The sequence below is a fragment of the Micrasema longulum genome, unplaced genomic scaffold (genome assembly GCF_059751315.1).
Source record: "Micrasema longulum isolate JH-2025_06_02 unplaced genomic scaffold, ASM5975131v1 h1tg001822l, whole genome shotgun sequence".
Lineage (NCBI taxonomy): Eukaryota > Metazoa > Arthropoda > Insecta > Trichoptera > Brachycentridae > Micrasema > Micrasema longulum.
In genome coordinates this window covers 164,330-181,683 of record NW_028278996.1, presented here as the reverse complement: position 1 = coordinate 181,683, position 17,354 = coordinate 164,330, and the positions used below count along the sequence as shown (strand labels likewise).

Here is a 17,354-nt window from a genome sequence, read left to right as displayed (position 1 = left end):
TAAATCTTACCAAATAGTTTCCTTCACTCGTCATATTAGTATTTTTTCCATGGAGGATAACCGAGAAAACGCGTTGTTTCTTAAAACGGTTCAACACATACTTCTGTCACTATCTCATGTTTCACAGAACTCCATTTTATTTTTTAACTAACAAAATAAACGTGGATCATATTCTCCATTGTGTGAAATAAATCGACTTGGGGCATTTGAGGTTATTTATTTGACATTTGATCTTTGACCGCCTTTCTTAGACGTCTTTCTAAAACAATGCACCAAAGTTCATGAAAAGCATTTTTAAAGTTACCCATACACGCGTAATTATAATTGAAAAAAAAACCCACACATACACGTTTTGTTCATGTAAACAACAGCTGCAATATGAACAAAATAAGCATTTTTAGGGTGTGCCTTAGCCGACCCTGGCTGATGCGGTGCGCCGATCGGTACGACACAGTACTTAACTGAATTATATCAGGTTTATTTTACAAATAGTTACTCGCATATTTTATTGTATTAATGAAATTGCAGTAGGGTAGGCACTGCTTATGTGCCTATATGGAACGCACGCCACTGGGCGCGGGTTAGGGTAAGAAAAATAAATATTAACTGGTGCGTATTCAACGCCATGGGCTAAAATACTCTCAAAAGATTTTCATGATTATATTTTCATAGAAATATTGCAGTCACTACAATGAATTATTTACCCATGTCGCTTTTTCCTTGAATTTGCATAATTATGTAATTTTAATAATGTATGTTTTATATGTAATTATTCTCCATAGAGAGAGATGGCAGACTGCTGATAATTTTACAACTATACAAAACAAATGTGTATTTATTGTATACATGTGTGGATGCATAGGTTCGGTTGTCTCAGAGTAAAAATTCTGATGTTAAGTTTTGGCCAAATTGAGTTTACCCCTTTCTTAGCAATGTAACCTATAGAATACATGATTATTTTTTTGTCAAAAAATTTAAAAAAAAAAGAATATTTACTCAGTTTATTCACAATACTCGACTTTGACCTGCGCCAAGTTGGATCATGGAAAATCAAAAAAATAACAATGCTTAATAAATCATATGATAATGATATGTTGTCTATGCAAAGACAATTAAGTTTTTTTTCCCTTTATTGAGGCCTACTACCAAAACATGATAATATAAACAATATGTACTCTATTATCTCGAAACCAAAATCTATGACTCGAGGACTTTTACTTTGGGACCACAGAATTGAATCAGCCGGCCAAATTTAATTTTTAAAAACAAAATAATGTCACTATGCATAACGCAATTTAATGGAATAATAATTATGTTGAACATTATAAACATTTTGTTTTAAAATGTGTACATATTATTTTGCAAAATGTCTGCTCTTTGGAGTCTCGTACTAATTATAAGATTTTTTTAAATGTGCAATATTACAGAAATCGCTTTTATAATTATTTAAGAATACTTTATCAGCCTTAAGAACAAAACATATTAACTATAAATGGTGCTATTTATTATTGAATGTAAAATAAATAAAAAAATGTACTTTACCTGAGAAAAGATATTTAAAGATGAATAATATTTGTATGTATTGAATTTAAATTTTATCGAATCATTCGTCTGCTTGCTATGCAAGGAGATGAATATATATTTTAATGTGTAATGACCTGTTTGATTGTGATTCAAATATTTTTTTAAATCCTTGATGAAAATTATTTTATGAACCAAAGATGATTTTGAATAAATTAATGTACATATTTCACGTTAAATTGGATTGTAGGTATGTATGTAATTTACATGCTATGTGAAAATAACTTCTTTGTTTATTGGCTTTTTCAGTGTGAAAATAACCAGCCAACAGCGTTGTTAATAAATGTTACCATATAGGTATCGTGATAAAATCTTTTTCTGTTAAAAATCTTTTTTGCTCTCCGATATTCGCTTCCATCGATACACTTTATATCTGTTTTTGGTGGCTCCTTTTTTATATTTGAAATTATTTGAGTTTGAATTCTATCTTTATGTTTGTACTACATATGTTAAAAGAAATACCACATTAATTTTTATGCAATGCATTTAATGCCAAAAAAATCTATTTTCACAAGTGTTTTTTATCATTGCTATGCTGTAAAAAAATTTATTATTGCTCGAAAAATATTTTAGCAGAAATATACATACTAATATATTTTTAAAACTTATTTATTGCAATTGAATTCTTTAGATTAATACAATATGAAAGGGTCCCAATTTTATCAGGACTCAATCTCACAGCTATTGTAATGACTTATTTAAAATGGCTACCAAATTATTATATACTGGGATAAATCACAAGGAAAATATAGTAAAACCTCGTCAATTAAAAACAATTGTGACTGGATCCATCTCAACCATCCAGATCGAACCACCTTGTACCGAAATTACGAATATTCGGATTAACAAGGCTCTACTGTATTACTTTATCCGTGATATATCATATTATAATATTCAAATGGATAATGTGCAGGTAAAAGTGGCGCTGCAGTAGATATTGGAATACCACAGTTGAATAAATAACAAAGCGATACTTAGTTCCTTCTACATCCACCAGCACAAATAGGCTTGTAAGACCATAATCGAGTAAATATATTTTTTCAGCCGCAATTTTATCTATGCAATTGCAACTGTCATTCAGGATACCTATTTAAATACATTTTGAAATTAATCTATTATCCAATGCACTCTAGATATTTGTAAATAAGATTTAATCACCGAAACTCCACTTCAAAGACATTCGCTGTGGTGATTGTAAAAGAAAAACTATATTTTTTGTTTGTGTCAATAGATGTATTATAAATCTTCACATTAAATGTACTTATGATGTTAAGATATTTTTATTAATAAACTTTTGATACATTTAATCCAAAGTCTATTTCTCTCCTCTGGAGATATTTGTTGCACCCCAAAATAAAAAACACATTATTATTATTATTATGGATAACTTATATAGCACCATTTTCGTAATATAATACCTCAAGGGCGCTTTACAAAGTGATTATATAATCAAATAAATTTAATTTGAACTATTTCTGTTTGTAATTAAAGAAAAACAATGTACTTTATCATCACATGCTAAGGATTTATTAAAATGATTTAGAGGTGGGTTTTAAGTTTTTTCCGAAACATCACTTCACTCTCACAGTTTCGCACCTCTGCTGGGAGAGCATTCCATGCCGTAGGGCCTGCGACCGCAAACTAAATTCAACCCAACAAGATCCGAAATTAAATTTATTTCTTTATATAAACACTTTGTAAAGCGCCCTTGATATTATAAAAATGGAGCTATATAATTTATCCATAATAATAATAATAACATGTCTATTTATTATACGTCAGTGCTTATAGTGTAATGTGCAATAAACAGACTATTTTTTTGATATCGTAGGAAACATCAAATCTAAAAAACTCAACAATATAAATATATATTTGGATGATTTATATAGCGGCATTTTTGTGAAAATCACCTCAAGGGCGCTGTACAATAAACAAATATCCCAGCACATCAATCAGCTACAGAGCGCATGGACGGTTGGGATTCTAGACCCCATTTACTAAATTTAGATATTTGATAAAATTTACTGAAATATTTGCGTTCTTTTGATTTACCCAAATATTTCATTTTGAGGGCCATTTTCAACGACTTGTAAATAACTCACTATTAGAAAATGGAATCAAGTTGGGGTAGAGTGGGATTCGAGCCACAAACCTTTGTCATGCAGCTACAAAGTGCATGGACGAATGAAATTCTAGCAACTTAAAACTATCAATGAATTTACAAAAATGGTCATAAGCCCTGCCCTGCACATGTCCAGACTTCCATATTCCCCTCTCGAGTGTTTTTTCTCTTTTGCAACAAATTAAGATTGTAAAAATTCACTATTAATTGTAGATTAATAAATAGCGTTATATAAAACAACAACAACTCAAGGTAAACTATAGTCTTCTCTCTCCGTACATCATTACGTATAAATCATTACTTGTTTTGAAGCGACTTTCGAGAAGGATGGATTTCTTTCCGTCGACGGTGAAAAGTGACGTCGACCACGGAAGTACTTCCCACCGGAACTCGACAGCCTTCACTGTTCCAGGTTTGAAAAACCGTTTGGTGTAAGTTCCGGGAACGGCTCCGGCGTAGATCGCGATGAAGTCTTCCGGGCCTCGATAAATTCTAAACACGTAGCGCCGGGTTGCCACGAAGAGACCGAAACAAATAATGCTGACAATCACAGCCAGGGATGTAATTTCGCCCATGTTAGATGCGTACAGATAGTCGGACACTTTTATTTCCTCATTACGGTCGAGGTCTTTATAATAATACGTGAAAACGCCGAAAGCCACCGCTACCAGTGAAAACAGACAAGACGCGCTCGAGTATACTATGTATCTGTGCATCACTGCATTGTAGATCAGTTTATAATTCCCTTGTATGTTATCCTTCGTAATCCAATGCAACTCTTTTCTTTCATAGTTGACGATATTCCTCGAAGAGTAATTCCTCACGTTTTTAATTGCGTTGAATTCACTCGTGGGTTGTTTTACGTTTTTCAATGCAAGTTGTATATTCGCCGGTACTCGCAGATTCAATAAATTTCGCCTACACCCGCACATAAAATGATTTAGTAACATTATTGCGGATGAAGTAAAACCGATCTTCGTAGATTCGTACTTTATATTTCAGTCAGAAAATATAAGATTACATATTATGCTGTCAAAGTCACATTTATAGGTTATAAAATTTAATTGAAATTTTCAAAGTGTTGCCAACTGCGAAAATTTACAAACGAACTTATAAAGAAATTATATCGTTTTCGCTAGTTCTGTTAGTGCGTTAGTAGCCATAAAAAGTTTTAAATAAAATAGCCAATTGTCAAATGTCAAATTTTAAGCACGCACACGTGAGTTTTGTTTTGATGTGTATTTTTTTAATAAATGGTATGATCAATGCGTGACTTAAAACCATTCATTGATTGCGTATTTTTCTCCTTTGCGAAACTCTGATATCGAAATACTATAGTTAGTGCTACGAAAACGAAGAATATTGTTTTGGTTTTAGGTTATGTCGTGTTCGTGATAAAAAGTTGAATAAAAACCATCAAGATGCCCGAGCCGACGCGTCTCTTCGTCGGGAACTTGCCTTCTGGCGTTAGTGAGAGTGATTTGTCGAAGGAATTCTCATTTTATGGAATCGTTAAAAATGTAGAACTGAAACAGAAAAAGGTCGCCGCTGGAGAAGATAACAGTATATTCGCATTTGTAACACTAGATTCGGATATTCAAAGCGTCAATAAATGTAAGTATGATAAGATAATACATTGACACTTTCTAATAACACTGAATGGGTAGTGAGGAAGTCCAGTGATGAAAAAAAAAAAAGTACATAATTTAAAAAAATATATTTAGGTGATTGTAAACGAAAATATGAAACTAATTATTTATAGATGGCGCTTTTATAATTTTTTTTTGAAAAATGCAATTTTCACATTTATTATCAATGGAAATGTTTCAAAACTTGGTTCGCGGAAACTACACTATTTTGATTCTAACAAATACTATAACAATATAATTTTGGTCATTTTCACAAAATGGTGTACAAAACAAAAAATGACATCTTATTTTTTTGTTTTGTACACCATTTTGTGAAAAGGGCCTAAATTATATTATTATAGTATTTGTTTACAATCAATATAGTGTAAAGTTTCCGCAAACCAAGTTTTATAAAATTTCCTTTGAAAATAAATGTTAAAATGTCATTTTCAGCTTGCAGCTACAGAGCGCATGGACGGTTGGGATTCCAGTTCCTCGTCTCCAATTATGATACAATTATGATATATAGGAGCTAGATTACATCACGTCTTGCAGCTACAGAGCGCATGGACTGTAAGAAATCTAGCCTCTATTTACATTTGTAATAAATTAATAAAATAAATTTATAAAAATAGAAGTTAGATTACAACAAGTCTTGCAGCTACTGAGCGCATAGACGGTTGGAATTCTAGACCCCATTTACTAAGTTGAGATATTTGATAGTTGATAACATTTATCTATTGAAGCTAGATTACTAATCGTCTTGCAGCTACAAAGTGCATGGACGAATGAAATTCTAGCAACTTATCAATAAATTTTCAAAAATATAGATTTCTATGATAATATTATTATTTATTTTGATTGCCCTAAATAGAAATTTAATTCTGTGACTGCCTTCTTACTTATTTACTCTTTAAAAAAATATTTTCCAGGTGTTAACGAGTTCAAGGAGCAAAAATGGAAAGGGTCTTTTCTGAACGTTTCCGTGGCGAGAGAAAGCTTTATGGAGAAGCTGAAAAGAGAAAGGGAAGAGGAAGAAAGGAGAAAGCAAAACCAGGTTAGCAAAGATCGAGGCCTATTACATTTCATGTTCATATTTCTTCCTGTTAATTTTTTCAGCCAAATAAACAAACAAACCACCATATCGTTTTCATATCGCTCGGTCTTTGCATACAAATCTCACTTCCTCTATATTTGTACATTCATACAATGCCTCATGCACGTGTGCCGATTTTTGCAACTTTTGACATCTTCGAGTATTTATTGGGTCTTTTTTTTAACCTTTCCCTTACTGTCCTAAAAACTTCCGCGCGTCACGGTGCTGTGTAGTCACTACACATGCAAAAAATGAGAGATTTTAAATTGTTACACTGTACTATTCATCGGCAATTGCTTCCATTATTTATAGTTAAAGTCAAAAGTGATTGTATTTTTAATCTTATTGCTAAAAACATGAAAAAAACATGAAAAAAACATTTATTCATTCTCTCAGTGACGACGAAAGCCGAGCAGCTACTTACGCAGCTTACGCAGCTAACGGGCGTCTGGGACAAGTACGAGAAACTTTGTTGTCCGTGCGTGTGACGCATAAAAATTATCTCTCTCGCTCCCTCATATACCCGTATTATCGAGAATGAGACGTAAAGAGTGTGCGAGACAATTATATATTAGGATTACTCTTTTGCTACGAAAGCAACATGCGACACATCGGTAAACTTTCTGTTGTACCGGTGGTATCTCCGATTTTTGATAAAACGCTTTTTATGTAGCATTAATAGCATTAATTAATTAATTAATAGCATTAATTATTTAGTAAAAAAAACATTTTCACTGATACGCAAATGTATAACAAAGGAATAGGGAAAATCTCAACCCATCATTTATTATATTTATGGAGATAATATTTGGCTGATTTATATAGCGTCATTTTTGTAAAAAATCACCTCAAGGGCGCTTTACAATTGTATACCTAAACTTACATTCTAACTAAACTAAAGCGGTATATTATATTTCCAGATTTAAAATTGAGGGTATGATAGTCTAAAGAAGTGGTATTTTAGTTGGGATCTGAACTGACTGGGACTGTTGATGATTCGTAAGTTTGAAGGCCGGCGACGGCAAAAGCACGATCTCCAAATCTAGTGCTTGGGGAGCGCCGGATTTTGACAAGTTTTCCTCTCCCCGAATCAAATGCTGACCTAAGAGTAGTGAGATTTTCTTTGACATGTATTTTCCCTTCGACAAAGGTCCGATAGGTATCTCGGAGCCATTTCACGAAGGGATTGAAATACTGTCCAGCAAAGCTTGTATTTTATTCTCTCTGGGCTTTTTAACCAGTGCAAATTTCGAAGATGTTGTGAGAATATTTTTTTACTCCCGTAATAAGCCTCGCTGCTGCATTGAAAACAGATTGAAGTTTATTAGTTTGATATTTTGGGAGATTTGCGTATATTCCAATGTGTACTAGCCACACATGACCGGGAAGAGAGAGTTAAAAAATAAAATTAATTTATTTTGCCAAAATAACAATTAAAATAACATTAATTATTTACTAAATGTTATTAAATATTTGTATTAACCACTTCCCGACTTAGGTGGATTAGCGAGAGGGCACTGTAGCTAATGAATGTTTAGTTGAAAAAATGTTTATTAATATTTCATATCCCTGTAGATTCCAAATCTGGAAAATAAATTCTAATCAAGAAACACCGCAATGGGTAAACTAATTGAGACAAAAATGACGATGCTTAGTAACTAATTTGCTTCTTTGTTTAAGGGTCAACCAAACTACACTCAGAATGACCAAAATAAGGAAATATCCTTGAATATTCCATTTAAACCTAGTGTTAAAATAGCTCCAAGACCGGTTACTATCAATGGAAATTGCACAAATGGGGATTCTTCTTACAGCGATTCTCCTAAAGCTAAGGATAGAAATTACAAGACACTAGAAATTGAGGAACCTGAATACGTGGAATCTTCATACAATGCCGAAGAATACAAAGAACCGGAGAATAAATCATTTGAAGTTGATGCATCCATTTCTACTAATGACATCCCAGTAAAAATAGTTAAATTGAAACGGAATAAAATAAAACAGGATCCTTGGCCTGTTAAAAGAGTAAGTTTATAAGCCATGCCTTTTTTTAGTATTGTTATAAGTTTATTTCATATTTTCTGTCATTGTTTAAGATAAAACAATAACATATTGTTATTTAGTTTATAGGACGAGTTAAATGAGAAAGATGGATTACAATTGAAGTTATTTATTAAGTAGTTACACACGAGTTACATCCTATTATCTTGTACAGAAGGAATTTACAATAGCGAGCACTGGCGGAGAGCTGTGGGCAGGCGACACAAAATACCAAGATGAAATGTAGTGAGTTCTTCCGATGCACGGCGTTTAATATCTCGTCCGGGCTGACATTGCAGCGGACTACGCGTCGCGGGCCAAAGCGGAGTTCGGACCTGACCGAACCTCACGGCTGTTGGTGTTGCTCGCCACAAGTTGAAGTACTCCATAATAATGTTTAACTCGACTTCAAGGCCACAGTCTCAGGCTGGAGAAAACCCGATTCAACTTAAACCAACAGGAGCATTTTCTGAGCAATACGGCTATTGATGGTCGGAATAAGCTGCCACAAGAGCTGGTCTTAGCGTGCAATCTTAATAACTTTAAAAATGAGCTAGATTTGTTTTGGAAAAGTTGGAATACGTCATCCGCTAACTTGAGTTAAAACAGATTTTAGCGTATCAGCTTTTATTTGCTTGTTTAAATTTAAAATAATAATAAATTATGTGTATTTTTCAGAAAATTAAAATAGAGTCGGTCGTTAAAGTTTCCGAACCTGTTAAACCACAGGAAGTGAAGACTTTAACAGCTGCTGATGAAAAGAGATTGAAGTCTATGCAGAACATGAGATCGGCTTACAATGAAAAGAAGTCGCTTATCAAAATTGCCCTCTCCAGTGTAGTAAGTACATTCTTCAATTCAATTTTTGTTGAAAGTCCGTTAAATCTGTTACAAGTCATATTACTCATTCCTGTGCCGTCTATTCATAGCTTCTTCCACATTCATACATCTTGTCATACATGCCCTTCGGTTCTGTCTGCTTTTGACATGACCAGACTTAAGATTTTCTTTTATCTGATCATGCCGCGTCTTCCTCGGTCATCCTAGTTTATTTTACCATTCTTTCTATGTGACCAAACCATCTCAGAGACCCTTTCTTAATCATATCAATTATACTTGACTCAGATTTACACTCTCGCCTGATTTCATAATTCCTAACCATGTCATACATTGGTTTCCCACACATTCGTCTAAGAGATCGCATTTCAACCGCGTTCACTCGGCTTTCATCCTTCCTTTGCCAGTTCCATGTTTTATTTCCATACATAAGTGTTGGGACTAAAACTCCGTTGTGCACTGCCAGTTTAGCTTCGATTGACATATTTTTATTAGCAATTACTGTGCTTAGTGCTCTGTTCATTTTGTTGCCCGCATTCACTCTCCTTTCAACATATTTTTCTACTCTTCCATATCTTGAAAACATGCTTCCCATTAACATTAATTCTTTTACTTGTTCAAGACGTTCCTTGTTTACATTTATTATGCGGTCAGTAACCTCACTTCCCCTTTCAAATACCATCACTTTTGACTTACTTACGTTTATCGCCAATCCGCTCTCCAGGCATACATCATACATTCTAAAGACTATTTGTTGCAAATCATCCTTGCTGCTTGCTAACAGAACTGCATCATCAGCCTATGTCTTTAAACTTGTTAATGAATGTATTGGGATGTTCGATATACAGCTCCCCTGAGGTGATCACCACAAACATAATGCTGTATTTGTAATGTTTAAAATTACGTTTTTGTTATTTATTTACAGGATAAAAAAATTAATAAAATAGTATTTAATGACGATGGAGATGCCATTCCAAATAACGAAGTTAGTAAAGAAACTTCTTCTAATGCAAGTAACAAACGGAAGCACCAGGACGAGAAATCAAATGTCGGTAAAGTGAATTTTGCCAAGAAAGGGAAAAAATCACTGTTTGATGAAAATGATTCCGACGATGAAGAAGACAATATTAATTTTGATGTCAAAGAGCAGTTTCAAGGAGAGTCTGGACAAAAGGTTATACAATATTTTATTTATAAATTTAAAGAAATACATACTTACAACAAAATATTTCAAATGTGTATTAATTTGCCAGTAATCCAGCGTAATCGTTTCAAGTCTTGAATATCTTTCAGCTCATGCAACTGCAATCACGTTTCCAATCAGACAAGAGGTTTGCGATGGACGAGCGATTCATGGAAGGTCCCCCCAACGACAGTGAAGACAAGCCCGAGGCCAGAGACGATAAAATTGACAGTATAGAGGATGATGAGAGGCTAAGGCAAATGGAGATCCTGCAGGGAATTCTCGGGACCACTGTCAGAACCTCCAGCCATTTCCCAGTGCAAAAAGATGGCGAACCCAGCAAAAAACAGTAAGTCTGAAATGATATCGACAATATTTTGAGTTTGTGGAAGTGAAATCGATACACGCAGTGCTAGCCCGATCCAGACGGCTACCCCTGACTTGAGTGCTGATAACATAAATGAAATTGTTCGGCAGTGCATCGCCCTGGAGGGCATTACCTTCCCTCCGTCGTAGTGGATGATCAGGGAACAAAGGAATCCAGCACATAAAAGGAAGGCCTGTTTCATAGACCACCACACATCTCTCCATTACTCTCTCACGGACGTTACTATGTCCGTCGTCATTTTTATCAAATCTTGTACTTGTAGCTAAATGTGAAATAAATAATAATATCTACGTCCAAAGCTATTTCTTCTGTCTACGCTCCGACTGGTGTAGAGGCCCCTCATCACACCACAACATTTACAAGTTTATCCAATTTAAAAAAAATTAATAATTTCTATTGCATGCCAGGCCAGAACCCAATCGTAGTGGTGAATTTCGAGCACAGATCACCCGGGCTTGAAAAAAATCACATTAAATTTTTGTGTTCTCATCGGGAATCGAACCCGGAAACTTCCGATTACAACAGAGGTGGACCCGAATGGATCTCACCCGCATCAATAAAGATTTCAGCTCTGGAGTACGATGGTAGTAGTAGAAGTTAAATGTTTTATTGAAATTAATTGCAACAGAGGGGGAAAACATTTTTGAGAGAGGAATATGGAAGTCTAGGCATTTACAGGGCTTTACGCACTGTGCAACATTCACCATTCTGCCTTTGTTTAAACATCTGGATTTCCTCAACTCTTCCATTTGTTGACTTTTGTGAAGAAGAAAAGCGGAAACTTTTTTTGAGGTGGGTGAGATTCATCTGGCTGAATTATTTCACCTAATAGACAATGCCTCAAAAATACTATTCAATTCTTATACTTCTTTTTACACGAATTAGTTTAATCAACAATAATTTCACTTCCTAGGGAATTTCAAGATAGAAATTTTTTACAGTTTGGACAAACTAAAAAATGTTGATATATTTTATTAGTTTTGACAAATGTCTCAAGGTTGCCGATCAAGACGATGTTACGTTACGACCCGTCTCGCCCCGAACACGACAAGTTCATGAGCAAACCGGCTACGAGCGCGGATGGTCCCGCGAAGAAGTCCAAAAAGGAGAGAAAGAAAGAAAGGCTGATGGCCCTGACCGCAGCGCAGGAGAAGACTGACGAGAAACCGGTCCCCGAAGTGTCTCAGGAGCGGTATTACAAGGTCAACGAATCCCTCAAACAGACTATGGAAGAGCAGCAACCATTCAGTTTACTGAGCCTATTTGGAAATCGAGAACCAGAAGGTATTTATGATTTTATTAATATTAAAATGTATATATCTATGTATATAAGTCCTCCTTACTTAACAGGAATGAACCTTAGAGTAATGTAGGGTCCATAGTCCATAGTCGGTGACACACGTGTTAAATTAGTTCACCTGAAGTAGACTCATGACCGACGATGCGATGTCATCATTTTCTATTGAATCCAATACATTTGTATAATGCAACTCTTACAGTATTGCACGTTAAACCGGGAGCATTGTTCTGCAGCACATTCACATCGTCCCTACCATGAAGAAATGAACTACAAAGGAACGTTGTCTATAAAGAGACCACAGGACGCAGCCAACGTTAGTCAGCCCGTTCAGTTAGTTAGCCCAACAAGTTTAATTCACTCAGTTCCAGCATGTAGTTCAAGTGCAGTCTCTTCAACCCATCATCGCCGGTACGCTCGCGCTACACAACCGAGTGCTGTATCTCGTGTAATAAATACGCATTAAACAGCAACCTCGTGTCTTCTCTGTCAATCTCTCTAACTTGGGTAGGAACTCCAACCAACTCTTGACTACCTAATCCTACAGTAATAAGGCATTACCGCCGTAAAGCCGCCCATATGCATAAAAATCATTCTAGGATTATCAATCACGAAGCAAGCTATAGTTTCTTCTTGTTGCGGTGCCTTGTCAGGTCCCCCGACGTTGGCGATCACTACAGCGAAAGTATCTCAGACCTGCGCTACTTTTGTATTCCGCAACTAGGACAACTGCTTATTGAATATACTCGCCGTAGTGATTCCTAGAAAAAGTTGACCAGAGTGGTTTCCCGTTGCCTGCTCTGGTGGATTTTTCTGTCGGGGTTACCTTCCCTTAGCTGGATAGTTCTGGTTTGGAGGCGCCAGAAACTCGCCTTTCATCCTCTCGTTATCTGCTGAGATCACACCGTTACGAGTGTGATCCCATTGCCCAGGGTTCGCGACGTGGACGCTAACGAGTAGGACTAGTCAGTAGTGTTGCCGGTGGAATGCAACTGGGCGTTCGTAGCATTTTATAGAACCACACCCTCCAGCAAGATGTGACTCACTGCGACCCTACTGACAGTTTGAACCCCAAGCTATAGTTTACAGAAAATCAATTGATCCTAGGTACTCAGGTCAAGAAACACGAATGCAGCAACGAAACCATCCGTTACACAACTGTTGTCAAACCAAAAATTTGCAACGCTTTCGTTCTACGCAATAGAGAAAAATGCCATCCCTACAACTTCGGGAACTACACTGGCTACGTTTTCCACAGAGGGTCGAATACAAACTCTGTTGGCTTATGTATAAGTCACTGCACAACTCAGCTCCGGAATATCTAAGGGAACTATGCATTCCAGATGAACTAGCTGACAGGCGTCTCACGCTTAGATCAGCTACGGCGAGAGGAAAAGTTATTATACCTCTACGCAAACAGCGCACTAAATTTGGTGAACGCGCATTTGCGGTCGCAGGCCCTATGGCATGGAATGCTCTCCCAGCAGAGGTGCGAGGCTGTGTCGGAAAAAACTTAAAACCCACTTGTTCTCTAAATCATTTGAATAAATCCGTAGCACGTGACAACAAAATAAATTATTTTAATTAAATTACAAATTTAAAAGCTTCAATTAAATTAACTTAACAATAGAATCACCATGTAAAGCGCCCTTGAGGTATTTTATTACGAAAATGGCGCTATATAAGTTATCCATAATAATAATAATAATAACTGTGGCACATTATTACTCTGAGGACTGAACGTATTCATTTTTAATGCATTTTTTTGTCACTCACTACACCACCATGCAAATACTAAAATACACTTTTACCTTTACTATTACCATAGTATAAATACATAAATTACATATGCACAGTGCATGTTCGGACATGGTGGTGTTTGCATCTCCTTTAAGTCCTTAATCAAAATGTTTGACCACAAAGTTAATGCTTTGAATGTAAATAATGTTTATTTTTAATTAGTGAATCATTAAAAAAGTAGGGTATTTTCACAGATCGAAAATTACATACAATGAAAATATAATAAATATGATATTCTACAAAACGGCTCGCAGTTGGCTTCCCATAACTTTGACAATTTCGCGCTTCAAACAATCATTGCATACAAATATGGCACGTTAATGAAATACGTATAGTTTGTCCCGTAGGATGTGAAACATCTTGTTTTCAGGCAATTCAAAATATGCGTATTTTAAACCATTGTTAAAAGTTTATCTGATGTCGCACCAAAAAATAATAGTACCGTTAGCATTGTAAATTTTTTCTCATATAAATATTTTTTTTAAGTGGAAAGACTATTTATTTAAATTATGTACATTCTGCCCCAATAATATTTGTATGGCCTCCACTGGTGGTCATCTCTCTTTACCTACCTGTGCAGGCCTGTTTTTAGATTTGAATTTTTAGAATAGACTACAGAGGATTTGCATTAAACCATAGAATTTTACAATGAAATCTGTGTATTTTACTCTATATTGTACTAAGCAGGGAAAGACTTTATGCATAGAGATAATTTCCAATTAAAGTACAAATATCCAACCTCAAAAATATTATAATTCATAAGTTTAAATGTATATATTGATTTTAGATAATGAAGCTTCTAAAGCCGATGCTGAGTACCATGCACAAGCCATAAACAAATCAAATGACAAGTTTGCTAATCCATTAAAAGCGTCGAATCCCTTTGTCTATGACAGCGAGTCTGACGATGATGATAATAAAAAGGCTGAAGAGCAGAAGGTCAAAGAAGAGGAGTCGCCGTATGGACCGGCGCAACCAAAGGCTCTTCTAGTTACTGAGAATTTCTTCTTTAGTAACACAGATCCTCGATTCAAAGGTAAAATTATACGCACTGTTACAACTTCAATTTTTAAAAAAGGATGTTTAGTAGGTACTGCTCAATACATGTGTATTGTATTTTTGAAATGTTTTCTTGGATATGTAAATATTGACAAAATGAAAAATGTTAAAAAAAAAAAAAAAACAAAATAAATAACCCATGTCGTCACCATTCTTTACATATATTATTTGTTTAACAATCATGAATGTTCATTTGACCATTGTGAAAAAATTTACTGATTTCGTAGAACAACTAGGGAAAAACTTGGGATTAAAAATCTAATCTTGGTGTATAAAAATAATATTTTTTATTTTATTTTGTCAGCTTTTTAAAAAGTACAAATAAATGTTATTTAAAATAACTAAACTACCCCAGTTTAAAGAATACATTAGATACCTTATGTAGATTTTTTTCTCAGTGTGAAGTATGTGCACATATGAATGTGCATTACTTCACACTGAGAAATTATGAAATTTCAATATTGACCCGATTATATCCATGGTAAAAAGGCTAATTCAAAAATATAAAAAAATAAGTAGGTAAAACTTTTTTATTTTGAATCAATTTCAAAACAATGCAACAACAACAGCAACTGTTAAGGCTTTGTGGAACTAATTTGAAAAACTGGTTTTCATGTAAATCTTAATTTCAATTTATAAAAAATAAGTACAATTGTTAAAAATATAAATCCATTGATTTTAAGAGCATGCTCATGGGTGTCAGGTAAATTAACAAGTAATATAAATAACAAGTTATATAAATAACTCTATTTTGACTCATATTAGGCGCATCAGTCACTTATGCACTATTATATATTAATATAAGGAAGTTCAGTGTTTTAAAAACGATATATTTGTTGATCGACTATCAAACTAAGCAAAAAAAAAAAAAAAAAATGTATCGTTTTATGATTTTTTAAACTTTTGCCATTTTGAAAATCTCCACCTGTGACATCACAAATTTTCGTCTGTGAGTTCTGCTAATTGGTGAGTTGGCTTCCCGGAAACAGAAAATCTATCACAACACTATCATTGGTTGATTTTAAAGAACTTGGGACGTAGCTCAAACTATGTAGTTTATTTTTATTAATATTTTCATCCATTTTTAAAAAACTTTGCCGTACAATTAAATGCTTTAATTTTTACCCCGTGTAAGAAAACATTTTTTGCATCCAATTTTCCGTGATACTGAACATTCTCATTATTGTGTGATAATATAATTGTCTGCTATTTTATTAGTAATATTTCACTTGCAGAAGGACTGGACTTCTTTTTGAATTCGACAGTTCGCTCGAAGAGTTCAAGAGAAGAGCTCAAGTTCTTGGTTAAACGCAGAATCCAAAACAATATAAGGAACGAAAGAACTCCCTTCAAGAAAGTTCAGCAAAGGCATCCAGCAAAAACAACCAAATTTAAAAAGAGATGATAATTATAATTTTATTGTTGTTTTATTATATGTATTTAATAAAATTATATGTGTTAAATAAATATAACCTCTTTTGTTTCTCTATCTTGAGGCCAATAATTATTTTTAATTATTGCGGTTTGTCCTTTCCACAGCATCTTTGGTTGTAAAAGTTTGCGCCAGAGGAAGTATTGAAAAGGTGAGTCAAATAATAAAAAAAGGGGTAAAAATATGGAGGGTATTTAAATGCACTGGGAAAAAAGTTGATAAAAATTTCAGAAATCGGTTTTAATGAGCAGGCAGCTTCCTAAAAAAAACTAAACTAAAAATTAAGAGAATTATCACTGTCGTTGTTGAAGACATGAAGAAATAAGTCGTATGGTAGAAGCAAAGATGTGTGACGTATTATTATCATCTCTGATGTCTTATTTTTCTAAAGCGAAATAAGTAGTTCATAATGGAGTCCTTGTGTCAACCTTTATGTATGAAAATGAAGTATAGAGTAGTAAAAACAAAAATAAAAGTAAGGTGAATGCTGTCGAAATGCAATCTCAAGAAAATGTGGCAAAACTATGCACTAATATAGATCTACCTTTAATAAGAAAAAAGCTGAAATAGGCATTATCAAAAATTGATATCTGCATTGGTTTGGACATGTAGAACGAATGGACAGTGAAATAACAGCCAAAAGAATTTGCGGTGCGATTGTTGATGGATGCAGAAAACGAGGAAGGCCGCGAAAAACATGGCGTGACCAAATTTAACATGTCAAAAGTATGAGGAGCTGAATGAATGCGAGGTCTATGTGAAAAAATAAAGGGACTCTCTATTCTCTCTGCATACCCCTAGTCAGAAACAGCGTGATATTTACTGACGCAGAATTGAAGAATTAACCCCATTTATTATTATGGTTTTCAGAAATGAATTTGTATATGGCAA

General features: G+C 34.5%; 1 protein-coding gene and 1 long non-coding RNA gene across 3 annotated transcripts; both read left to right on the top strand.

Moving 5' to 3' along the window:
• The first annotated feature begins 2,050 nt into the window (after window positions 1–2,050).
• Window positions 2,051–4,756, top strand: LOC148273868 (uncharacterized). The gene is made up of 2 exons (XR_015824446.1): window positions 2,051–2,976; window positions 3,471–4,756. It is a non-coding gene; the product is annotated as an uncharacterized LOC148273868 (long non-coding RNA).
• A 112-nt stretch (window positions 4,757–4,868) lies between these two features.
• LOC148273867 (putative RNA-binding protein CG14230) lies at window positions 4,869–16,535 on the top strand. Of its 2 annotated transcripts, none has more exons than XM_088238038.1 (10): window positions 4,869–4,922; window positions 5,081–5,317; window positions 6,264–6,388; window positions 8,108–8,452; window positions 9,146–9,307; window positions 10,230–10,478; window positions 10,598–10,836; window positions 11,873–12,159; window positions 14,760–15,008; window positions 16,267–16,535. In XM_088238038.1, the coding sequence occupies exons 2-10, from the start codon at window positions 5,125–5,127 to the stop codon at window positions 16,434–16,436; spliced, it is 2,019 nt and encodes a 672-aa protein (XP_088094164.1). In that variant the 5' UTR covers window positions 4,869–4,922; window positions 5,081–5,124; the 3' UTR covers window positions 16,437–16,535. The 2 variants fall into 2 exon arrangements, with proteins under 2 accessions (XP_088094164.1, XP_088094165.1); XM_088238039.1 differs by having other exon boundaries at window positions 4,890–4,959.
• The last annotated feature ends 819 nt before the right edge of the window (window positions 16,536–17,354 follow it).